The sequence below is a fragment of the Tiliqua scincoides genome, chromosome 2 (genome assembly GCF_035046505.1).
Source record: "Tiliqua scincoides isolate rTilSci1 chromosome 2, rTilSci1.hap2, whole genome shotgun sequence".
Lineage (NCBI taxonomy): Eukaryota > Metazoa > Chordata > Lepidosauria > Squamata > Scincidae > Tiliqua > Tiliqua scincoides.
Genome location: NC_089822.1, coordinates 662,530 through 688,083, shown reverse-complemented (window position 1 = coordinate 688,083; position 25,554 = coordinate 662,530). Strand labels below are relative to the sequence as shown.

At 47.1% G+C, this 25,554-nt stretch overlaps 1 protein-coding gene across 1 annotated transcript in view; it reads right to left on the bottom strand.

Annotated features, from left to right (window-relative positions):
• Positions 1–24,860, bottom strand: part of VCP (valosin containing protein) — a 33,374-nt gene extending 8,514 nt beyond the window's left edge. Inside the window, exons 1-12 of the mRNA XM_066615023.1 lie at positions 24,693–24,860; positions 18,050–18,161; positions 14,929–15,101; positions 13,608–13,750; positions 13,102–13,232; positions 12,201–12,332; positions 11,406–11,508; positions 10,326–10,459; positions 9,709–9,844; positions 1,228–1,340; positions 483–647; positions 247–369 (exon numbers count right to left, since the gene is read on the bottom strand). Of these exons, the coding sequence (XP_066471120.1) occupies positions 247–369; positions 483–647; positions 1,228–1,340; positions 9,709–9,844; positions 10,326–10,459; positions 11,406–11,508; positions 12,201–12,332; positions 13,102–13,232; positions 13,608–13,750; positions 14,929–15,101; positions 18,050–18,161; positions 24,693–24,709 (1,482 nt within the window). The 5' untranslated portion in view covers positions 24,710–24,860. The remainder of the gene's footprint in view (positions 1–246; positions 370–482; positions 648–1,227; positions 1,341–9,708; positions 9,845–10,325; positions 10,460–11,405; positions 11,509–12,200; positions 12,333–13,101; positions 13,233–13,607; positions 13,751–14,928; positions 15,102–18,049; positions 18,162–24,692) is intronic.
• Positions 24,861–25,554: the final 694 nt, after the last annotated feature.

Below are 25,554 nucleotides of genomic sequence, written 5' to 3'. Positions count from 1 at the left end.
ATTTAAAATGTATTTATTTTTCCAACCCTCAACACCATGCCAGTTACTTGATGTGGCCCTCTAGCCTAAAAGTTTAGAGATCCCTGCTGTAAAGCAAAAGCCATAGTGCCGTTGCTGGAACTGGGGGGCAGGGAAGAGGAGGGCAGCAGCAAGGCGATCAGCCTTCCAAGGACCCCAAGTGGATCTTCATGGCAGGCAACTGCTCAGGTCTTAAGTGACCAGAAGCCTGGCAGCAGCAGCACTCACCTGCACAAGCTCCTGGAGTTCTCGCTTGACATCTTCCAAGCCTCCAATATCCTGCCAAGTCACTTGTGGCACTTCCACCACCGTCTCACGCAGGGCTGAGGGGTTGCTCTGGCTGAGGGCCCACTGGGATATGCAAGGAGAGAAGGGAGGAGGGAGATTTACTGAGACTTCTGTGCCTGGCGCCCTGCAAATTCTGCCAACACAGTTCTCCATGCCAAACAGTGGAAGAGCCTTACCCTGAAGTCATCCATAGTCACGGCCAGAGAGTTCATCACTTCGGCATCAATGGTCTCATCCTCGAGGTCAATGAGGTCCATCTTCTTCCGGATCGCTTGCAGAGCTGCCTCTGAGCAAAGCGCAGCCAAGTCTGCACCAACATGACCGTGGGTCTCGTTGGCCACCTGAACCATAAGAAGTGAGGTGTGAATAAGCAGGAAAAAGGAGCCCAGCTGTTGGGCTGGAGGAGAATCAGGATGACAGCCAGACCTACATCTAGCACCAATCTGCTTTGCTCTGACTACAGTGATAACCCATAGCCTTGGTTCACACTGACCCACCTGTCATCACTTCCTCTCAAGAACCCTCCAATGAGTAACTCTACACAAGACAAAAAGGGTCTTGTGTGTCCAAAGGCAAGTTGGCCATCTTGCCACCTTGGGCAGCAAATGCAGCAACTCCCACCACCCTCCACCCCTGGGGGAGGAGTGAAAAATGGGTAGCAGCTTCCTCACAGATACCCTTTTTTTGAACAACTCAGTACTGGACACCAAAGTCTGATGTGACTGCATCATGGGCTTGACCCCCTGCCCGACCTTAAAATTCTCTTCCCTGCATCTCCTCAGCCTTTAGTACCTGCCCCAGACTCGCTCCTCTTTTTGTCAGGAAGATCTGTGTCCAGCTCTGGCTCAAGACTGCTGCCTCGTGCCTGGCACCAAGCACACTCTGAGACACTAATACCACCACACATGCTCCACCACCAACCTGCTCCAGATCAACATCGTCAGCCAGCTTCATGTTCTTGGTGTGAATCTGCAAGATCTCCAGGCGGCCAGTGGCATCTGGAATGCCAATATCCACCTCCCTGTCAAAGCGACCTGCAGGGAACCACAACCAATGCTGCCACTCATGTCTTGATGCACGGTATGAAACCCAACCCCTTTCTTCACATCGTCATTGCCACCACTACAGCATCACTTTGTAAGCTGCAAAGTATCTAAGTCTTATTTATTGAAAATATATATATCCCACATTTCCCATGCTGAAGCAAACGCCCAAGGTGGTTACAACAATCCTGCAAGAGGAGCAAAGATTCTCATCCCCCCGTTGCAGCTGCCAGACTGAGAGGGCAGCTTGCCCAAGGTCACCGAGTGAGCTGATGGCAGAGGCAAGATGGAGGTGGGAACAACCTGACTTGAAGCTCAGTTTCTCAGCCACTGCACAGCACAAACTCTTGATGTCACTGAGAGGCAACATAAAGATACTAAAAGTAACACAATGAAATCCAAACAGACTAGGCAGAGGAGACCTTTGAATTACTGTATAGAAGCAAATGCACATGTAGTGGTCAGGCTTCCAGTAGTATTTGGTTAAGATCAACAGGTCTCAGTGTTTGAAACTGGTTGATAATGGACTAGTTTTTCATAAGGGCAAGAAGCAATCAGAACAGAAAAAATGGCTCAAGTGCCATGTTAAAATGTACATTGCAGAATTTGAGCATTTAGAACATGAAAGGCAAATGAGGAAAGAGCAGATATAATTTTGCTAACAAATGATTTGGACACAAGTCTGAAGTTTCACCTCATCAAAACAACAAGTATGTCTGAGTAGTTGCATTTGATCTGATATGCTGTTTCTTCTAGTGGAAACTAGTACAACAAGCAAAGGTAATATGCAGAGATCCTTGTCAGAAGGGACTATGTATGGGACAGATAAGGAGGGAAGTGGGAGCAAGACACTCCCCCATAGGTAGCTGGGGGAGGATTTAAAACAAACTAAAAAGGTTTTACTAGCAGTTTGTCAAATAGCAGTACTATTTGAGACTACATGGGAGTCCCACATAACTGCATAGACTTGCCTCTATGACCAAAATCAGTCTATAAGACAGGCAAAGTGGATCTGGATTTGTTCATACAGAAAAATCACCTCACCAAGCTTGTTAAATAAACCACAATGAAAATCTCATTTTAACTTTAAAAACAAACAAAAAAAGGTTATGGTGATGTTCAGCACAGGAGGAAGAACAAGGGAGTGGTGGGTCTGCTGCATGGGGAAGATGGCGAAGTGCAAAGATGGCGAAGGTCTGAGAGAAGACAGACCTGCTCAACTCCTATTTTGTCTTCACCTGCAAAGGAGACTGCACGTGACTGCGTGAGAATGGAACAAGGGAGAGAGTGAGGAAGCTGCAGCCCAAGATAGGCAAAAGAATGTGGTTCAGGATTATGTAGCTGTTCTCTTTGGGGTTGGATGAGCTGCATTCTAAGGTGCTCAAAGACCTGGAGGACTTTTTCAGGGAGGCTCTGTCTATAATCTTTGAGAACTTCTGCAGAAACAGGGAAGTGCCAGAAGACTGGGAGCAAGCAAACATGGACCCTACATTCAGGAAAGGGGAAAAAGAAGACCCTGACAACTATCAACTGGTCAGCTTGACAGAGATACTTGGCAAGGTGCCAGAGCAGATCATTAAAGCAGTCTGTCTGCAAGCATTTTGAAAGGTGGGTAGTAATTGCCAAGAGCAAGCATGGGCTTCTTAAGACCAAGTCTTGCCAGACAAACCTGATCTCCTTGCATGACAGAGAAAATGGGGAGATGATATACTGTGGACATGATATCTCTGGATTTCAGTAAGGCTTCAGACAACTTTCCCCACAATAGCCTGATGGGATGCGAACTGCATTGTGCTACTGTTGGGTAAATTCATGGCTGAGTGACAGACCGTACTCAGAAAATGTTAGTCAATGGCTTGTCTACCTGGAGGGAACGGATGAGTGAAGTACCTCAGGGCTCTGTTGCACCTGGTGTTGTTCAATACCCTTATAAATGACTTAGATGAAGCAGCAGAGAGGATGCCCATCAAATTCGTGGACAACACCAACTTGGAGAGGTAGCTGATACCTTAGACCAGCCATTTTCAACCACTGTGCCGTGGCACACTGATGTGCCATGAGTGGTCCACAGGTGTGCCACAGGAATTTGGGGAAAGGTCATTTATTAGTAGGGCCAATGGGGGATGTGAGCCCCCCCCATTGTTAGAATGGTGTGCCTTGTCAATTATCAAAAATCTGACGGTATGTCTTGATAATTTTAGTGCCTTGTCAGTGAGCTGTGAGATGAAAAAGGTTGCAAATTGCTGCCCTAGACTCTACAGGAACAGGATCCAAGATGATCTTGACAGGGTGGTAACTCAGCAAAAGTGAATGAAATGATTGTCAGTAGTGATAAATAGAATGTTCTGCATTTGGGCAGAAGGAAAAAAATAAGAACATAAAGGTGGTGTCTTGTTATCCATGGGGGTTCTGTTCCTGGAACGGATAACAAAATCCACAGTTCAAGGCACCTTTAACACTCCGGAGGCAACCAAAGAGCAGCCCTCCTGCCCTTGGGAGAAACCCGGCCCCATGAAGGCATTAAAAGGCCTTTAAACTTGACTTCCAGTTTTCCCAGAAAACCAGGATTGGCCTTCTAAGGTGCTCAGATTGGCCTCTGGAAGTGACTGGAGCACAGCTCCAGTTGCCTTCCAAGGCTTCAGGCTGAGCCATGTCTGGCTCAATGCAGGTCGTGGGACGTGGGTTAAGCCAAATCTGTGGAGAGAAAATCTGCGGATAAGAAGGCACAACCAGTATACAAGACTGAGGATATTTCCCTGGATAGTAGTACCCGTGAAAATGATCTAGGCCAGCGTTTCTCAAACTGTGGGTCATGAACCGATTTCTGCTCCAATGAAAACACGGGTGATAGAAAAACTGGATAACTAATTGCCTCAAGCTTTGAAATCAGATAGCTGCAAACTGCCCTACAAACAGCTGAGCTCCTGCAGTTTGCGAGCTTGTTTAAACATAGGGAGATAAGTTTTGGAGCATCTTTATTCAGGTGTGTTTTTTTCCCCAAGTCCACCAATGACAGGTAGTGGGGGCAGGAGAAGACTGGTCACATAACTTGGGCCCAAATCCTAACCAACTTTCCAGCACTGGCATAGTGGTGCCAATGGGACGTGTGCTGCATTCTGCAATTGGGTGGCACTCACGAGGCCTCCTCAAAGTAAGGGCATGTTTGTTCCCTTACCTCGGAGCTGCATCGCCCTTATGTCGGTGCTGGAAAGTGGGTTAGGACTGCGCCCTTAGCTCCTCAAGGCTATTCATCAGGGCTGCATCATTACGAGAAATGGACTGAGTGCTTTTGCAAATAAAATATTACTTGTAAATAAATTTTTTGAAAAAAATAATTTATTTCTAGATCTGCTGGTTTTTAAGTCTCATAAAGCTAGGTGGGTTCCAAGTGTCATTTAAAAAAAGTGGGTCCTGGTGCTAAGAAGATTTAGAATTACTGATCTAGACAGTAAACATGAGCCAGCAGAATGATATGGTGGCAAAGGCAGCAAATGCAATTTCAGGCTGTATCAACGGAAGTGTGGTATTGAGACTGCAAGAAGTAATGGGACTGGTGTATTCTGCTTCAACCAGACCCCACCTGCAACAGTGTTCCAGTGGTTCTAACACATTTAGCACTGGGACCCACTTTTTAGAAGGAGAATCTGTTAGGACCCACAGAAAGTGATGTCATGATCAGAAGTGACATCATCAAGCAGGAAAATGTTTAACAATCCTAGGCTGCAATACTACCCACACTTACCCAGGAGTAAGTCCCCTTTACTATCATTGTTAAAAGCATATACATAGTCGGTTGTTAAACGTACAGGTCTGTAATATTTTTACAAATTCAGTTACATATCATGGTAGCATCAAGTCTAATATATTAAAAATAAAATATTGAAATGAAAGATGATCCACCAGAAATTGACTTGCAACCCAGCTAGTGGGTCCCAACCCACAGTTTGAGAAACACTGCTGTGTTCCATTCTGAACACAGCAGTTTAAGAGGGATATTCGCAAGCTGGAGCAAGTCCACAGATGGGTGACTAGGAGACTGGAGACCATGCTCTCTGAAACCAGGTGGAAGGAGTTGGACATCTCTGCAGAAGAGTCAGATAAGAGGAGACAGGGTATCTAGAAATATCTGAGGGGCTGTCATGTGGATTTTGAGTAGATTTGTTCTTGGCTGCTTCAGAACGCAGGACGAGGACAAATGACTTAAGTTACAGCAAGGGAGATTTTGACTAAACACGAAAAGGAACTTCCTGACGGTATGAACTGCTTGGCAGTGGAACAATCTGCCTTGGAAGGCAGTAGACTTTCCATTGTTGGAGGTCTTTAAGCATAGACTGGATAGCCATTTATCAGGGATGCTGTAGTTGTGTGTCTGCATTGGCAGGGGTTGAAGTTGTAGACCTTGTGGGTCTCTTCCAACCCTATGATCCCATGCAAAAGTTTACTCTATGCGGGACAGAGCCTGCAGCCCCACTGCCTCATCTGCAGGATGGGGTGAACTGGTCTCTCTGGAGTAAGTCCCTCCGCTGAATGCCCTCCAGAGTGAAAACATACTGGGTAGCATCTGAATCAGACTCCCAACTAGCATTGTCCATGACCTTGGCTCCAGTCACTGGGACTGGAGGGGAAGCAACAGCACCTCATTATCTCCTTGGCTCCAGAGGCTGGCTGGGAGGTGCCTGCAGCAGTTTTCCCAATGCAGTAAGGGAGGGAGAAGCAGTAATAAAGTAATGCCCGTTTCCTGCTCATGAAGACCCATGTGGCTAACTGAGCCCCTTAGTGGCCAAGCATCCATGCAGCTACTGGCACCTCTGCCCACAACTGCAGTCTTCTTGATCTTTTTGGCCCAGTGAGGGGACACTGAAGCCTGAAGAAAGCAACTCCTTTTTCTCAGTGCCCCTGCAGGGAATTAAGACTCAAAAAACAGATAGGGGAGAAGAGAAAAAAACCAACAGCCTCTGCTTAGCAGGCCCTGAAGGCCAGAATGTAGAGCCTCCTCCAAACAAGGATGCGACTGGGAGGGGAGGGGCCAGCCAGCAGTGAGCAGATGTACCTTTCTCAAGCTCTTGAAGGGCACTCTGTTTTTTTCCTTAAACTGCGGATCTGAGGGACCTGGGGATTGTTTGTCAGGAGAGACAAACTCCTCCATGTGATGGCATGATCCCTGAGGAGATAAAGCCCAGCCAGGGGGCTTTCCCAGGAGATTCCGCCGTCTTGGCAGTAACAGTGAAGAATTCGTGTTGAATCAAGCTGAAGGCCCCAGCAGGGAAAGACTTAAGTAAGTGTTATTCCGTTTGTGTACGCCTGGCGCGGATTGAGTAACTGCCTGCTTGATTTGGTTTTTCTTGGCGTGGGAAGAAGATGGGGGAGGTTTTTTCCCCCCTCAGCTGTTTATCAGTGTGAGGAGAAATCATAGAAGAGATTTACCAAGCTTTTTAGGGTTATCCGAAAATATAATTACAATTTTATAACTTTGAATTTCGGTGGCCTACAAATTAACTGTCCTTGGATAAAGTTTGTGTATTGGAGCGTTTATTGCCTTGATTTGATACTTTCGTTCGGGATTGCCTGAAAACGGCTGGATGTTTTGACATTCTTGTGGACTGAGGAATGTTGGTTGCCAAGGCTACAAGTATAAATAAGAGACAAGAGAACAGAAACAAAACAAGAACAGTGCACCAGTGGCGTCTACTGGATTTAAAAAGACATTGCAAGAATTGGATTTGTGTTCAATAAGTGGAGCAAGGAAGATAATACGCCGAGAATATCTAGCGGTCTTAAAGAGCATTGCAAGTAAAAGATATTTGAGTTCCACAGGAAGGAAGAATGAGATGGCAGGTAAGAAAGTTCGAAGTTTGTCAGCATCAGAGACGGGATTTGGAAAATTAGTACAAGAGGAAGCGAAAGGGAAAGACTGGAAACAGACTATGCAAGATAACATGGAAGAACTGTTGGCAATGGTACAGCAACAAATAAATCAATCTGCACAGATTCAAGCCAGCGTGGATGTTTTAACTAAACAATTAGATGAACTTAGTGGACACCTGAGGGATGTGAAAATTACACCAGAAGAAAATAAACAAGAGATTGAGAGATCGGGACAAAAGATAAGACCAAGCTAAAATATCGGAGATAGAAGAAAATCAGTATGACGCAGAGACAACGTTAATGAAAATTCAGAGGGATAGTGCAGCTTGAGTGGTGAGGATACAAAATATACCAGAAAAGAAAGAAGATACATCACGATGGATTGTTAGATTAATATCAGAATAGATTGATACACCGAAGAAGGAGATACCTAAAGAATTGGATTCAGCTAGAAGAGTGAGCACTTTTTATTTGAGAAAACACGAATTACCAAGAGAAATTCATGTGAAATTCATCAGAACCTTTTACAGAGATAATTACTGAAGGCTTCACAGGAAAAGAAATGGACAGTGGATGACAATAAAGCTAGAATTCTGAGACATGTTCCATGGACAGTGAAGAAGAAGAGAAAAAAAGAATTGTCAAGGCAAGGTGTGGAGACTGGCTGGTGGACGTGCCTATAATTAGATTCAAGATTTGGGAGAGACAAATAAGAAGGTTTCTATATGGAATAGACGCCATTTGATAGACTATTGCTAGAAACAAAAGAAAAAAAATATATTTTAAAAAGTATATGTTTTTATTGGATTTTGAGACGCAAAAAAAATTATGTATGATAAAATGGGCATAAAATATAGACCATAATATCACAATAGATCAATGGGAACAGATTTAGAAGCATGATATAAAACTTATTCGAGCAACAAATTTTAAAGAAAAGATATATAAAATGTTTTATAGATGGTATATGACACCAAAAAACTGGTAAAAATGAAACAAAATATATCAAGTACTTGTTGGAAGTGTAAATGTGTGGAAGGAACATGTGGTGGATATATAAAAAAAATGCAAATCTATTGGAGAATGGTAAGAAGCGTAATATAAGAGATTGTTGAATTTATGATATTGCTGAAACCTGAATTATTTTTGCTTAATATTATTTTATATGTTATAGATAAAGAAATCGATGTTTATTTAGTTATTATGATTTTAATTGTAGTGAGGATTTTATATGTTAGATATTGGAAAGATTTCAAAATATTAACGAAAGATGAATTAATAGAGAAAATAATGAGGCAATGGACAGACGTTCAGAAATTTTGGATTAATAACGAAAACCGACATAAATTGAGCAATGGAAATCTTTTTATGCTTGGTTGCAAATGAAGTTTTAGAAATATGATAGGGCATTTAGATGATTGTATCACATCTATATTATACAGTATTTGATATGTTATAATAGACGGATGAATGAAAAATGATATTAAGAGGTAAATTTAGAAGAGGAAATTGATTAAGATATGTAATGATTTATTAGTTGTAGTGATACATGATAATGATATATGATTTTCCCCTTTTTTTGTGTGTGTAGTGGTGTTATGTTTTTTGTGTTATGTGTTATGTGTGTTTGTTTATATTTGTTTTTGGAAAATAAAAAAGGAAAAAACACAAACAAACAAGGATGCAACTGGAAGGGGTCTCCCTTGGGTGTGGGGAAGACTTCATCAATAAGTGGATTCTATACATGGGAGAAGATACAACTCAGACTGCTCTGGACGCTCTCCTTCCACTAACAGAGCAGGATTCTGTTGAGCAGTTTTTCCAAAATGCTGTTTTCTCCCAAAGTAGCATCCTGCCCCATCCAAACAACACCCACTTGTTTCTGCAGCATGTATGAACCCAGAGCCTCAGAAGACGAGTCAGCAAAGAAGCCCTTTGCTGAAGACTCGCTTATAGGTAAAGAGGCACCTTTCAAAGTGGTGGCTCTATTTAGCAAGGGGGGAACCACTGTCTATATTCACCCCAGCAGAGCACTCTCCTGTCATTTCTTTTTAGGACTCAAGTTCTTTTTTAACTTTTGCATGTCGAAAAATGGTATGTGTTCGAACAAGCAGTGCCTGCATCACAAAATGTCAGCCAAGCAGCACGTTCACTTCCTCTCTCTGCTGTCTCATCAAGTCTGCTCCCTGCCTCAGATATAAAAGTCTGAACCAAGAAGAGGTGCTATTTTCAAGTGTGCACTGCTCTGCTTCCAATTCCAAAGAGAAAGACTCAAGCCCCCCAAAATGCAAATTTGCAACTCTCCCAGCGGATACAAATACCTGGGCAGGAGGTTGCAATCTACCTGTGAGCCACATTGTACAGGGCTGTTCTAGTGCACATTTAAACACAGAATGCTGTAAGTAGCATGTTGAAGACCAGTCAGGCACATGTCACTAGATGCACCACCCAGCCCTTGTACATCCACTCAGCAGAATGGAGCAAGCCCACTCACCAAATCTTCGGAGTGCTGGATCAATGCTGTTGGGCCTGTTGGTGGCAGCCATCACAATCACATGTGCCCGTTGCTTCAGGCCATCCATGAGTGTCAGCAGCTGAGATACAATACGACGTTCCACCTCACCATGTGTCTGTGGAAAGAGCAACTGGGAGTGTAAAGCTCTGAAGAGCCCGGCCACGAGGTAAACAGTGGGGTGGAGCCCCAAGATAAACTACTCCCCTCACTGCAACCGACAAGTACACTCAGCTATCTTAGAAGACCTTGTCTCCCGAGAGACAAGGAGAGTGGCAGGCCAAGAAGGAAGCCTTGATCTGACTGATAAGAGCCACCAGCATAAGCAAAATGCATCCCATCATTTGAGGATTGGCTGCTTCCCAGCCCACGCATCTAGGTACTAAAGGACTGGACTTTAATGGCATGCAAAAAGTCCCAGGTTCAGTACCTGGCACCTCCAGACAAGGGTGGGATCTGAAATCACGCCAGCTGGGGCAGAGAAGACTGAGGCAGATAAAACACGGCCCTTAAAGTATTCCTTCACACATCCAATTTCAGTGCTTTATCCATACAACCGACCCCCACCTGTCTTTACAGGTATGCCAAACACCTCTCACCTTCTCTCTCTTTGGAGCAATGGCATCCAGCTCATCAATGAAGATGATGGCAGGAGCATTCTTCTCAGCCTCCTCAAAGGCCTTCCGCAGATTGCTCTCTGACTCACCTGCCAGCTTGCTCATGATTTCGGGACCTGTGGAAAAGTGCCACTTGAACATGAGGGAGGAGGCAACAAGTGACCAACACAATATGCAGCCTTATATCCTAGAAGCAAAGGGCGCAGACAAATAGGTGCTCCTAAGGCCTCTCCAACTTAGCTCCTGAGTTTATAAGTGCCTGCCTGAAGACAACACTATTCGTTGCAGCTCCGGGCCCTCCATAGCATACCAAAAGCATTTATCTTTGCAAACTAGCTGAATTAGTTATGGCTTAAAAATAGAAGGACCAGGTTGATGATGCTGAGGACCAGACAGAAGACTTCCTGTCTTTGATTCACCGAGAACGATCTGCAATACGCAGACCTGAGTGCTTCTTTTGCTCTCCCGAAGGTGAAGTTTTCAAGGAGACAAGTTCTCTACGGACAAGTGAGCACAGCAAACATGAAGCAATGCTCAAGGGAACAAGAAGGGTACTCTCCTGAGGTAAGGCAAAAATTGATAGACCCGCTACAACCAAGAAACAACAGCAAAGGTCAGTGACCAGGCTGCTTTGCAAATGCAGCATGCTAGTGGGAAGCCTGAAATATGTCCCTTGACACCAACACTGAAACAGAGTGGAAAGAGAGCAACTCTGCAAAGAAAAGCCAAGTGGCAGAGGCCCTACCCTCTGCTCATTAGAGACCACCTACACCCAGAAGAGAAGGAATCCTCCACTGCAACTTGACAGAAAGTGTCAACTCTTCAGGTGCATCAGCCACTGTCCAAAATTATGTAGGAACAACCCATAACTTGACTCCATTTCACCCAACAACAAAAAATGGAAACACTGAGACATTGCTTTAACCAGGATGGTGTTCTTCTCTGGAAGAAATGAACTACTGCAAAACACACATATGAAAAACATGGCAGGCAGCTAGCGGCTCTGCACTTCACTGCCTTTGGACAACCCGAGTCAGCATGACACAGCTGTCTGGAACTCACCATTGATGAGGAAGAAGAACGCGCCTGTCTCATTGGCCACTGCTCGGGCAATGAGGGTCTTTCCAGTACCAGGGGGGCCATAGAGCAGGATTCCACGGGGAGGCTGGAAAAGCACAGAGATTTCCTTAGCACCTGAACATGAAACTTAAGACCAGGTCAGCACTAGTAGTGTTACCCAGCAGAGGCCCTGAAGCACCTACCTAGCAAGCATCCACAGAATGGCCCACAAGGAAGGATAGATCAGTCTGAGAGCCACATAATAAGAACAGCCCCACTGGATCAGGCTATAGGCCCATCTAGTCCAGCTTCCTGTATCTCACAGCGGCCCACCAAATGCCCCGGGAAGCACACCAGATAACAAGAGACCTCATTCTGGTGCCCTATCTGGCATTCTGACATAGCCCATTTCTAAAATCAGGAGGTTGCACATACGCATCATGGTTTGTAACCCGTAATGGATTTTTCCTCCAGAAACTTGTCCAATCCCCTTTTAAAGGCATGTAGGCCAGATGCCATCACCACATCCTATGGCAAGGAGTTCCACAGACCAACCACGCACTAAGAAATATTTTCTTTTGTCTGTTCTAACTCTCCCAACACTCAATTTTAGCGGATGTTCCCTGGTTCTGGTGTTATGTGAGAGTGTGAAGAGCATCTCTCTATCCACTCTATCCATCCCCTGCATAATTTTGTATGTCTCAATAATATAATCCCCATGCAGAGCATGCCCCAAGTTCTGGCAGGGCCAGACCACAACATTCTGCAGCTCAGTTTCTCTCCAAGGCAGCCACCCACCTTCACGCCGATGGCCTTAAAAAGAGCAGGGTGTCTAAGCGGGAGCTCCACCATCTCCTTGATCTGAGCCAGCTGCTTTCGGCAACCTCCGATGTCATCATAGCCCACTTCATTCAGTGATTCCTCTTCATCCTAGTCAGAGGCAGACAATAAGTACACCAAGGACTCAATAAGGTAGTTGCTTCTCATCATTTAAAAACTGATTATTTCCAGGCTTAGGAAGCTTTTAAAGGTTCACTGGGAACTCTGAAGCTCAAGACTTGCCAATCAAGGTTCTATCAATCAAGCTGAGCACCTGTCGTTTCCCAGCATGCCTCTCTTCCTACATCAGTGCCGAGCACTTCTGCTTCCCTTCCAAATCTGCTTATGGTTTATGGTTTCTCCCTAGTTGCTCTCTGTCCTTGTGATTTGTTACATTTTAAAATTGTTTTAGCTGTGGTATTTTGATATTTGATGTGCTAATTGTTTTGTGTTTATGCTAGGTGCTTTGGGGGTCACTTTAGGACTAAAAAAACAAATTACAAAAGCCTAAATAAAAAACTACAGTGGTGTTAAGAATCGGTTGGCCACAAACTAAAGAACCCAGCAATGTGGTCCTCTCAATCCGCAGCCCGGCCCACCTTGCAGGAAGCCGAAGCTCTGCTGAAACTGTAGCCAAGAAAGACGACACAGACCAAGAAATTTCTCTGACTGACAACACAGCACATGGCTGGATTAGCACGGTCACAACTCCAGTTCCTTCCTTCCTTGGAGAGAAGAGCCATTCCTTCCAGAATCATGTGACAGAAGACACTCTTCATCCTCAAATCCATCCCGTCCTAAAGAACACTCTCCCACCCTTAAGGATGGGTCTCCTCAAAGGAAGAAGCTGCCGATTGCAGGAGAAGTCGCCAGCACTCACCTCCCGCTTGATTGGCTCTCCCTCACAGTGAATCACAGTGTCTGGAGCTACTATGCAGTACGGGCTTGGATCGGTCTCCACCACTTTGAATTCCACTGCACGCATCCCTCCACGCACCAGGAAGATGTCCCCTGAAATGATTAGTCAGTGAGCTAACAATGAAGAAGAGATGTCGCCCGCCCACCGTCACTCCCTTCCACTGCGCAGGCAGTGAAACACTAGCCAGCCAGAAAATGAAATATTTTTAAGGAAAGCCTGAAGAAACTAAGTATGTTCAGCTTGTGCAGGAGAAGACCAAAGGGGTATGCACCTGCATTGTCAGCTACGGCTCAAATAACTACTTCGGTAAGTTGGCCATTCACTTCAGATGGCAAGTCAGAAGCTTTCTCCCCTTGGAGTCAAACAGCCAGAGGGCCAGATTCAGCTGAAGACACTGGCAAACTAGCAGCCATGGCCCTGCACAGCCTCAGACTGTGCTGCAGAACTGATTCAGTGTCGGGTGTTACCTTTTCGGATTGGTCTGTACGCCTCCAGGAAGTATGGCTTGAGGTAGACCTCAAACAAGTTCCCTGTGATCCCTTCCACCGTATCATCAATGGGCAGCACATGGATGCGTTTGCCATACTTCACATCTGGACAAGGCTGGATGCTGAAATGCACAAGGGTTGCTCTAGGTCCCACAGGCAGTTGCATTCTCGTACAGAAGGTCCCCCCCGACCCAGCGTTTGCCAGTCAGACATGTACAATGAAATTAAACCCTCCAAGCCTCGAGGAGGACATGACCTCCCTCCTACCTTGTTCTTGCCACGCTTCCAATGCTACACCATTACTACTACCCAGACTGACTGCTGCTTCTCTACTTCCGAAGTCCACAAAAGGATGAGTCACTTATATTCCTACCCCAAAATTATTTTCTCTCTCTGTAGATTGTTTTCCAGTGTTCAGACAACAAACAGTTGTATGGCTTCCAAATCCCTTCACCCTCCCCCACGGGTTCACCTTCTGCCCTTTTGCTTCAGATTTCCTTTAACTGCCCTCCTCCCCAAGATGGACTGAAACAAAAAGTGCTTCAATCTCCTCAGCCTTTCCACAATCTTTAATAATATACAGAAACAAACGCATTCAAACTGTGCATAATTTCTCAGAACAGAAAAAGCTGGGCATTCCAGGATTTCCATACTGGGGATTTTCAAACTACAGTGGCAGCCCTAGTTAAAAACATTTCTATCCTGCCTTCTAGTCTCACCAACCAGCTAACCATCTCTTTAAAAAATTATAAAATTAAGCATCAAATAAGGACACAACTTTCTCACACATGCTCACAGAGGCAAACCACTCCCAGCCAGTATAAAAAACACAAGAGTCAATCAGCTAGAAACCCCCCCCCCCCGCCCAAGGATAAGCTTTAACTGCCCATTAGTTAGGGAGCCAGCCAGGGCTCAATAGGTAGAGAGAGGTCTTTGGTCTCAACTTGGATGCGTGTTCATCCTAGAGGGGTTCAGAGTTACTGGTTTCTTTGCTGCTTTCTCTTCAGCTCTGCCCAGACGTGACTCCAGGCACTGACTGGGACAAACTAGTAGTCTCCTCCTAAGTGCTATTCATTTCATCCATCAACACCTTTAGAGCTGGGTCCAAACCAAACAACACCACTGTAACAGCCCCCTTTATGGTAAGGGCTGAAAATAGCACAGTCAAATTACACAAGAGAAACAGGCAGAAGTTAGAACTTCAGCACAACCCACAAGTTCCAAAGTCCCTTCCAAGCTTCCCTTCTGTGCTCACCAGGTAAATTAATTCAGCATGTCTAGCAGAAAATGAGGCTCTCACCTGATCACGTCTCCCAGGCGCACCCTCAGGTTGTTGCGAACAACTCTGTTCATGCGGATCTTCTCATCAGAGCAGGTGTCATCAGACAGGACAATGCATACTGCTTCTCTCCTCTTCTTTCCTTTCAGCAGAACTGTGTCTCCCCTGAACAGCTGTAACTCATCCATCTTGGCCTGTGAACATTGAGTGGGAGAAAAGTGGGGTTCATTACAGAATTTTTTTAAAGTTAGTACACAGTAGATGAAACCTCTCTACTTGCAGTAACAGCTAGTGCTGGAACAGTTCAAAGAGGGTGTAAAAACTGCCATCTATAGACAGGCTTACATAAGCAGATGGGATACAAAGAAAGATAACTTCAAAATGTTACCAACGTTATTGCTTGAAAATTTACATTATTTTGGTAAAGCTTTTAATGCAATCCTGGAAGAAGCTATGGCCTGGACTGCAGTAAATTTAAATCTTTCATGCTGGAGAAGTACAGTTAGAACAGGTGGACTGGTCTCTGTTTTCTTGGTAAGTGTTGGAAAGAAGACAGGCACAACTTGGCAGATCTGATTAGGTCAACAGGGGCTGCTGTGTTCAACAACAGAGGGCCTCATCCACCACAACTGACTGCAATTTCACATTATCAGGGGAGGGATGGCCTCTCTGGGAATCCTAAGACAGCAATCCCTTGCAAGTATGGCTCAAACAAAGCAATTTGTGGAGAAGGCCTCCCTAACAGATGCTTGTTGGGCCTTCCCTAGAATACTGCTTGTGTTTTAATAATTCATAATGGGAAAGAATCAAGTCAAAAATATTAGCTGTGATTAAGAAAGGTTTAGTCATTCCTTTAGTCAGCCTTATTTTTTTCTTCTAGCAAAAAAAGGGCCATGCCTGTATTTTACAAACACAAAGCAACCGAGCACTACTAATACAGTGGAGTTTACATCAAAGAAAGCTGGGCAGAAGAACTAGTGGCTGAAAAGTGTTCAGGAGAAAGTTGGCTAACCCTGTGAAAGGCCTGTTTTTCTCAGCCAGGTGCCTTGGTGATGGCCCATCATCAGGGTCAGGAAGTGCTCCTCCTAGCTCATATCCCTATCCTCATCCCCCCTGCAACTACCCAGCAAGGTATGAGAGACTATCATGGCTAGAAACAAAATTTTGGGTGGAGATCTTGCCCCATTCATCTCTCTTTCAGGGTCACACAATAAATAAGTTTACTGCACATTCAGGAATTGACCTATTACAACAGAAAGCAGGCAGTTCCTGGCACCCACCTGCATGCATTAGCTTGCTTTAGTCATTTGAAAGCTGTGAGCACCCTGATGCACTGGACTTCCCTGCTCTCCTGCTACAGTTTGGATTATAAGGCTGCAATTTTAACAACACTTTCATGGGACTGAAACTTCAGAGTAATCTTTCACAGGCTGCAAGAGATGGGCAGCCCAATCCTAACCTGCCCTGGAGCAGGTATGTTGGCTGGCCTGTACAGCATCTAGAGCAGGTTTGGGGTTGGCTGAGTGAAACTCAGAGTAAGGGGAATTCATTTCCCTTACCCCGTGTTGCGCGGCAGCTGCCCCTATGGCGTTACTCAGATCTGCACCACCTAAATAGAGCCGGCATCCTGGTGTAAGGCCAGACTGCATGCAAAGAGAGTTACAATGTGACCTAAGTGCCCGATCCTAGACCCACACCCCTCCTGGGCCTGATCCTTCCATTGGTCAGTCCACCACCTGCCCCAAAATGCCCCCAGACCCGGCCTGACTTGCCCGGTATGAACTTACCCTTCCGCCAGCACAGTGGAGGCCGGATTTGGCCCCTTGACTCTCACCATGGCACAAAAATGCCCTGCATTTCTGCATCACCTCTGGGCCGGTGCAAGGGGCCAGCGCCTTGCACCAGCCCAAAAGCACTTCTGGATTGTGCTCTAACATGCAAAGGATTCTGCTGTCAGACAGTGACCTTTGCGTCTCTTCCAGCTCAGGTTTGCAAATTAAGGAAAAACGCAACCAAAGGTCTCCTGCGACACCATAGATCAGGGATGTCAAACATAAGGCCTGGGGGCTGAATGCGGCCAGCAGGTTTTTATCCGGCCCTCAGGCTCTCATCTGCTGAGTAGTGCTGAGGTGTTACTGCTGAAAGGGCAGCCCACATGAAAATTTGGCTCTCCCGTATCTTGAAATATGATACAGATTTACATATTTTCTCTTCTGTCATTTGTAGTTAATGAGTTTCTAACTGAGAAAAAGTGTTTATTTTTGGTTATGACCTGTTTAATGACATCACTTCTTGCCTAATGACATCGCCTCTGGCCCTTAGCAGGCATTATGAATGCTATTCGGCCCTTGTAATGAAATGAGTTTGACACCCCTGCCATAGAGGGCGAACCCAATGGTTCTGACGTGTGTGTCACGACACCCTGGGGCACTGTGGACTGCCCACTGCCCCAGCAGAGACTTCGGTGCAAGTCTTCAAAGACCGGCAAGGAGGCTCAGCGCAGCAGGCAGAGTTGCACTGCACAAAAACTGCTTGCTGCAAAAAGCCTGCCTGACTGCTCTGGCCCTCTTTTACCACTTTTTGGAGGCTTGCACGACTGCAAGCAATTCGTCAGTGATGTCATTGTGCGATGCATTTCTTACTACTGCCACTATTTCTGTGATCCAAAGGTGTCGCAGCCCTGGAAGCACTGGGAACCACTGGACTAACCTATCTATTCCAGTAGAGAATTTTGGAGACTACACTGTACTTCATCAGGAACACCTCTGTGTTCCTTTTACTATAACAGACTGAGATGGCTGACCTCTGCAAATGGAGTGATATGAGAAAGTCAACATCATCTGACCTCTCCCAAAACAGGTTCTTTGGTACATGGTATTGGCCACAAAAATAAGGAAACTTGATTTAATTGAGTGGCCAAGCAGATACTGTACTAAAACTCTCTCCAAAGGCCATTCTGTGCTGCCCTGAGGTCTGAACACAAATCACAGGTGTCACACCTGGATATCCTTTCCCATCACTGCCCTTCTGTTCTGTTCATAACCCCATGCAAAAGAGCACAATGACTAGTTTCCACATGAGAATAAGAGATACTCACAGAGCACACATTGCCTCTGCAACACCACTGTTATGTTAAACACACCTGGGACAGTGACACAACACTGTTATCTTCATTGATTGCTTCATCCACAATTAACCGATTGGGCCTGTTCTTCTGCTTCAGAATTGCAGTTGACAAGTCGTCGGCTTTGGAACTATAACAAGAAAACAGAGTTACTGGGAGCCCAGAAGACACACAGCCACACCTGGCCTTTGACTGTTTTCCATCCATGATTTTCACCCTTTTGGCGCTCTCACAAACCATTCTGTTCTAGATGTGGTACTTGCCTTTCAATGTAAACACAGGAGTCACCACAATCCAAAGAGTGAGAGCTCAAAGAACTCTATTTAAATAGAGACCTCAGACTGCTGTGGAACATTTGCAGAGCCAAAGTGTTCACAGCATGTTCCTGTCAACCAGACCACTCTTCCATTCCTTTCCTGCCAAAGCAGCCATACGACAAACTACAAGTAATGAACCATCTACACCATTAAGTGGTAAGATTGTAGCAGCCCCTTAACAACAAATCTTTAGGTCAGCCCCAAAAGGAAAGGCCTTTGGCCTCCATCGTCTTGAAGGAGTGCAGCAGCTCAGAGACTGTTGGGAACAATCCAACCAACCTTCCAGCACTGGGATAGCTGCGCCAGTGGGGCGTGTGCTCAGTTCCACAGTTGGGGGGCAGTCACGGAGGCCTCCTCAAGCTAAGGCAATGTTGGTTCCCTTACCAGAGAGTTGCACTGCCCTGACCTCAGTGCTGGAAAATGGGTTAGGATTGTGCCCTAAGATGCAGACTGGAACTTCCAAGGACTTCTCACTTTTGCCCTGAATTCATGCAAGTTGCTCCCTTTCAGCTTCAGCTGCAATATGGGGAGCATAATACTCACTTTATGGGTTGTTATAAGGACTAACCAAGAACATACATACAGAACACTTTGCACACAAATGCCAACTATGAAGGAATACCAAATTTTAGCCTCTCTTATCCTTGGAGGCCAGAAAGGAGAGTGCACCGTGAGAGAAAGACTTGTTCATTCCACCCAAAAAGCCAAAGATATCTTAGCTCAGCCCTGGTCAGATCTCCAGAGGGAGGAGAGATTCAGGGCTACAGAACAGTAATGAAGACCCTTTTCTGTGTACCCTCTCCATTCAACACAAAAGGCACTCTCTGAAGCATGCACTGCTTGAGTGACTGAAGACTCCTACTGGGAACACTAGCATCCAAGAAGGGCAAGGGCAGCACACTAGCACAATATGCTTCCCGGCAATCCAACTTTTGTCAGAAGGTGAGTCGCCCTCATCAACACCAGCTGCAGGTACTGAACAGTCTCCAAGCACAGGCCCAGGCACAAGACAGCCTCCTTTGCAGAGCTGATGAAGAAACACCAAGTGTAGCTCTTCCACAAAGAGTCACAGCAACAGTTCTAGGAACATTTCAAGGCCCCTGCCTTGAAATGGGGGGACACAGGGTGTCCTTAAATCCTTCCAAATCACAAATGCTGCCTGTAAGCCTAATTATGAGCAGACAGCTTCTTTATCCACATTTGGCTGGTCCAAGAGCAGGTCCCAAGAAGATGAAGTGCAGCCAACTAGTGGGGCAACTTATGAGGAAAGGCTACGGCGTTTGGGCCTCTTCAGCCTAGAAAAGAGGCGTCTGAGGGGGAACATGACCGAGACATACAAAATTATGCATGGGAAGGATAAAGTGGATAGAGAGATGCTCTTTACACTCTCACATAACACCAGAACCAGGGGACATTCACTAAAATTGAGTGTTGGGAGGATTAGGACATAGAAGATAAAATATTTCTTTACTCAGCGTGTGGTCAGTCTGTGGAACTCCTTGCCGCAGGATGTGGTGACAGCATCTGGCCTAGACGCCTTTAAAAGGAGATTGGACAAGTTTCTGGAGGAAAAATCCATTACAGGTTACAAGCCATGATGTATTTGTGCAACCTCCTGATTTTAGAAATGGGCTATATCAAATGCAAGGGAGGGCACCAGGATGAGGTCTCTTGTTATCTGGTGTGCTCCCTGGGGCATTTGGTGGGCCGCTGTGAGATATAGGAAGCTGGACTTGATGGGCCTATGGCCTGATCCAGTGGGGCTGTTCTTATGTTCTTAACTACTTGCTGCTCCAGAGAGAAGAGCAGACCCAATGGAGAAAGGCCTCAAAGGCAGGACAGCCACTCCTTGGTCCAGACCAGGCTGGTCCAACTGTGACTGCTAAGGGGGCTGCAGTATGCTGCCCCTCCCCCAAGATGCAAGTGTGGAAGTAACTGGAAGTGCTAAGTGAGACAAAGGTTCATGAAGACAGCATCATTTCTTTTGCCTGAAAAATGAATCCAAGTGTGACAGCTCCTTTTGCATTATTCTAAACAGATAGCAAAACCAACTGATCCTTTCATATGGTTCAAGCTGAACAGACTCAGAAGATGTCTGATTACCTCACAGATTTGGGTTCTTTGCTTATGCAGTTCACAAAATGACAGTGCACTATGAGCAAGAGTCAAGACAGGTGCAAGAGAGTCAAGCAGCAGCTGACAAGTGCTTAGCCTGGTGCTAAGCAGAGCACATAAAACGCAGCTGGTCTCGAAGTTCATAAGTCCACGCTCTTAGCTCTGCCTTCTGTATTATTATTATTATTATTAACAGTATTTATATACCGCTTTTCAACTAAAGGTTCACAAAGCGGTTTACAGAGAAAAATCAAATAACTAAATGGCTCCCTGTCCCAAAAGGGCTCACAATCTAAAAAGATGCAAAAGAATACCAGCAGACAGCCACTAGAACAGACAGTGCTGGGGTGAGGTGGGCCAGTTACTCTCCCCCTGCTAAAAAAAAGGAGCACCCACTTGAAATAGTGCCTCTTACCCAATTAGCAGCTACTGTGGTATGCAGTAGCTAAGGAAATTCAGATACCTGAAAGAAACACTTAAGGCTGTGCACTGACACAAACACCCCTCATCTCCCAGATATTCGCTTGAGATGGAATGCAGCACATGTGACTAACAGCCTAAAAATCCACACTCTCCTTAAGTCTCCTTCCTAGACCTACATTTTATACTCCCCCGCCCCGAGCTACAGGTGGCTGTATCAGTGCTTTTGAACAGCATCTGCTTTTGCACAGGCACAAAAGTGCTGGGACAGAAAGAACTGGTTATTTCAGTCTACATAGTCTGACCTCTAGACAAACCTCCACAACAGTACCAGTTCATATCTTGAAGACTTTGTATACAGTGTTCAAGACTACTGACTTTCCTGACAGCAAGCCTCTGAAGAGCACTGAACTTCTATTGAAGTAAACTTGCACAGAGCTGTGGCGTTAGAAGGGTCCAGCATGCTTTGCACTCATATCAAGCAGGGAAGTGATTCCAAATAGCGTTGGAAAAACTAGTCCTTACCTGAGTGCCCTGAAGCACTGACAACTTAAGCACTTTCCCTGAGCTTTAGAAGAGAGACTATTGTACTCCGCTTCATCAGCTAGGAAGCAGCCTCTAAAGACTTCAAAATCAATAAAGAAAACATAGTAGCTTGAGTATAAAAGCCTCCCAAAGTGAATCACATTCAGCCTCTTAAGAGTCAGGGAAGACAAAAACTGTCTAAGCTGTGAGAAGTAGTGGTTCCACTTTACTTTCCACTGGTTAGACATCATTTGTAACACTGTGTCCAATTCTAGGCACCACACTTTAGGGAGAATGTGGGAGCAAACTGAAGCAGGTTCAGAGACGGGCAATCATGGTAATCAAGGGACTGGAAAACACTTCCATAGGGAACTCCGTATGTTTAACCTGGAAAAGAGAAAGCTGAGGAGGAACATGATAGGCCACTTAAATACCTGAAAGGCTGTCACATAGAAGAGGACAAGATTTGTTTGTTGTCCCAGAGAATAGAACCATCTCATGAGCGTAAGCAACAGGGAGGGGAGATTTTTGTTTGATACCAGGAAGAAATTCTTGATGGTAAGAGCAGTTTGACAATTCAGCCAATGACTGAGGGAAGTAGTGGGCTCTCCCTCAACGGAGATCTTCAAGCAAAGTCTTGATAGACACCTTCCAGAGATGCTCCAGGTACAATTTTCCTGCCTCTGGCAGGGGTTGGTCTTGAAGGTCCCTAGTTAGAGGGTTCTATGAATCCTCCAGAAAGACAGAGTCCAGCATTAGAAGACAAAAAAAAATTAGAACAGATGGGCAAGCCTTGGTGAAGTCTGAAATGACAGCAGAACAGCCAATCTGGCAGGGACTTCTGCTTGCTCAGAACCAGGCCATCAAGATGCCTGGTGCGCTTAAGCGCCTTTAGCAAGTAATGAAGAGTTGCTCCAAATGGGCTATATGGTGGCAGGATTTCACGTTGGCTAGAGAAAATTGTAGGAAGTTTTAATGAAGCCTTAACGTGATGGGACACCAGACAGCATTGCCACAGGTAACACTTCATAACAGCTCTACCTTCAAACAGATGAAGAGAGCAAGATATTAACTGTCTCACAGTTCTTGAGAAAGGTTTCAGTCAGTGCTTCAAAAACAGAAAGCAGGATGTGAAGCAAAGCCACCTGTGCATTTCAAGTAGCCAGGCCAGCATCAACCACGTCACCTGAGAAGGAAGAGGTCAAAACAACAAACGCAAGGGTTTAGACCAACCAAAAAAAAAACGGTGGGTAGATTTATAAATGAAGAATGTTTAGGGACCTTCAGGAATTCTCTTGGGCAGCAAAGCTACCAGGAATGGATTCCACTGGTTTTCTGTTCACCATAGTTAAAGAAATTTATATCCGCTGCTCGTACGCTTCAAGTCTTAGCATAGAAGAGTCAATGACTTACTATTTTACTTAGGAAAGCGTATTGTGGTTAGTGGAAGAAGAGACTATCCACAAGACAGCAAGAAACCAACTGCTTGAAGTTATCTATCAACTTCTATCTCCAGTTACCTTCTTGCCCCAAAACTGAGATACTCTTTACAAGGCTGTAAATACAGATCCAGTCATGCTCCAACTTCTTCACGTGGTTTGCCAAGCTGCACTGCTCAGGCCTCTCAGCTGACAAACTAGAGCATCCAACAGTGCAAATAGCTTCCAATAAGCACTCGCAAATGTGGCAATGTTCCCCTTGGGACTCAGCAGGCTGACATCCACTTCTCTCAGGAAACTCATTCAGTCAGCACAATTCTGAGAACGAGAAACCAGTTTTTTATCGAGATGGGATGGTGCTAAAGGTCCATGGAGGAATATTGTGTGAGCACAAAAATGGTTCTGGAGTATCTAAAACATTTTTCAAAAGATACTCAAAAGCTTTTCCTTCTCATGCCATCTCCCAATAGCTACTTCAACCCCCTTTAAAAAAAAAGAATATGGCACTTTGTGGCTAGACTGCATGGCTAATTGCAATGAAGTTATGACACCATATAGCTAGACTCAGCTACACGATGACAATATAATGGTGCCAAAGCAGACAAAATACACCCTACCATCACACTGAACAGGTAAACTTTCCCCCTGCCTTCATGACCCCTGAAAAACCCCAAACCTCTGCATTTTTCAGGAAACAAAGGTTTTTTCTTAAAATTTATTTAACACCCCCTTTCCTAGTTTTAAGTCTAGTTATGATTCGCAAACACCAGTTTTTGTCTCCCCCAGATGCTGTTGCCAGATACCTGGAGAGCAGTCTCAAAAGTTCAGCTAAGTTATTCCAGCATAACGGCATGGTGAGGAATGGCACAGAGTTGCTTTTAATGCCAGCCGATGAGCTGCAAACAGCACTGTGAAGTGCATGGTGTAAGTGCAGGTTGTCTGTACTGGCTCAATGGGATTTAAATATCAACCTGAGAGGGTGTACTTTGTGTGTGCCACGTCACAGGATGACTGCCAGTTAGGTGTGTGAGTTTGTTCTGGGGCGTGCTGTGGGTGGGGGCAGGTGAGGCAGAGCCCTTTGAAAAGTGCCGCTGCTAAATGAAGCACCCAAGCACCCTCAGCCCACCGCTCTGGCACTGCTAGGGAGGCTCTGCCTCACCTGCCCCCACCCACAGCACACCCGTGTCCACGAGCAGCGACGTGCTGAGCAACCGCCGGGTCCCAGGAGGCAGGAGTGTTTTGCTGAGTGGAGCAGGTGCCAGCTGGGGGGAGGCCGAGCACCTTCAACCCGCCCCCTCGCGAACGGAACCCCTGCAACGGCTGCCCACCAGAGAAGCTGCCCACAGCCAGCGGCTCTGCAGGGCTGGGGGCCCTCCTGGCGCCCGGGGCCCTGCAGGGCCTCGTGGGTGTGGCGGGACCCGCTCTGGAGAGCGAAGCCGGCCCTGGCAGCGGCCCGGCCTGCGTGGGAGGCCTTTCCGGGCGGGGGGGAGGCGTGTCCTCCCGCACCCCGCGCTGCCCGCCCGCGGCACGGAAGAGGAGTCCCCGGCCGGGGAGGGAGAGAGGCGCCCCGGCCTTCCGCGAGGAGGCCTCCATCTTGTCTCCTCCCCCGCCCGCCTCCCATGACTTGGCAGATTCCGCGGCGGCAGGAAGCGCCTCGGCCCGGCAACGCCGCCGCTGTCCCAGGCCCGGGCCGGGCCCTCGGGTGGGCAGGCCGGGCCCTCGGGGGAGCGGGCCGCGCCGGCCCCCGGCCCCGTCGCCCGCGGCCTACCCGGCAGCCCCAAGCAGAGCGGGGGAGCGTCGCCCGCCTGAGGGCAGGACAGGGGAGGGCACCGGGCCCGCACTCACTCGGCTCCCGAGGCCATGGCGCGTCTGGGCTGAGCTGGGCCGGGTCGGCGTCTGCGCTCCGCGTCCGTCTCGTGCTTCGGCGCTGCTTCCCCTCAGGATCGACGCCGACTCATCGGAGGAGCTCCGCCCGGCGCTAGGCCCCGCTCTGCCTGGCAACAGGTGGAGCCGCGGCCAATCGGGAGCCGTCTCGAGCGCCGGCCGACCAATCGCCAAAATCCGCCAGTGGCAGGGCCGCGCCGGGCCTCGTCCACCCAGCAACGGCGCAGCGGTTGGCCGCGCCGGAGCCAATCAGCAGAGGCGGCGGCGGACGGACGCGGCGGCGGACCAGTGGGGAGGCGGCAGAGCCCGCCCCTTCCCGCCGCGTGCGTGCTGCGGAGCCGCACTGACCCGGAAGCGCCTCCGAAGGGAGAGCTCCTGAGCGCGTGCAGAGCGCCCTGCCGGGCCGGGACCCGGCGGTGACGCTGCGCCCCCCGCCAATCGGAAGGCCCGGCCGCTGCGGCAGCGCCTCCTCCCCTCCCCAGCCAGCGCCGGGAGTTGCCCGCACGAGGGCCAGACGTCGCTCACCGGCCCCGGGGGCTCCCGCCTGCAGAGGCGCCCCAGGCGGTGGAGCCAGGCCGGTGTCTTCAGCCAGGCAGAACCTCCCCAGAGCCCTCTGAAAAGCGCCTCAGCTCCCCCAGGGCTGTGGGGGAGGCTCTGCCTCACGCGCCCCCCCCCCCCCGCAGCAGGACGCTTGTTCCCAGGGAGACAGGCCTTCCTCCTGCACGAAACAAATGGCACCGTTTTCAGAATGCTGAGAAGTGGGAAACCCAAAGGGAAAGGGAAGCTTTTCCACCCTTTCTGTTCTGCAGGTACCTGAAGCAGC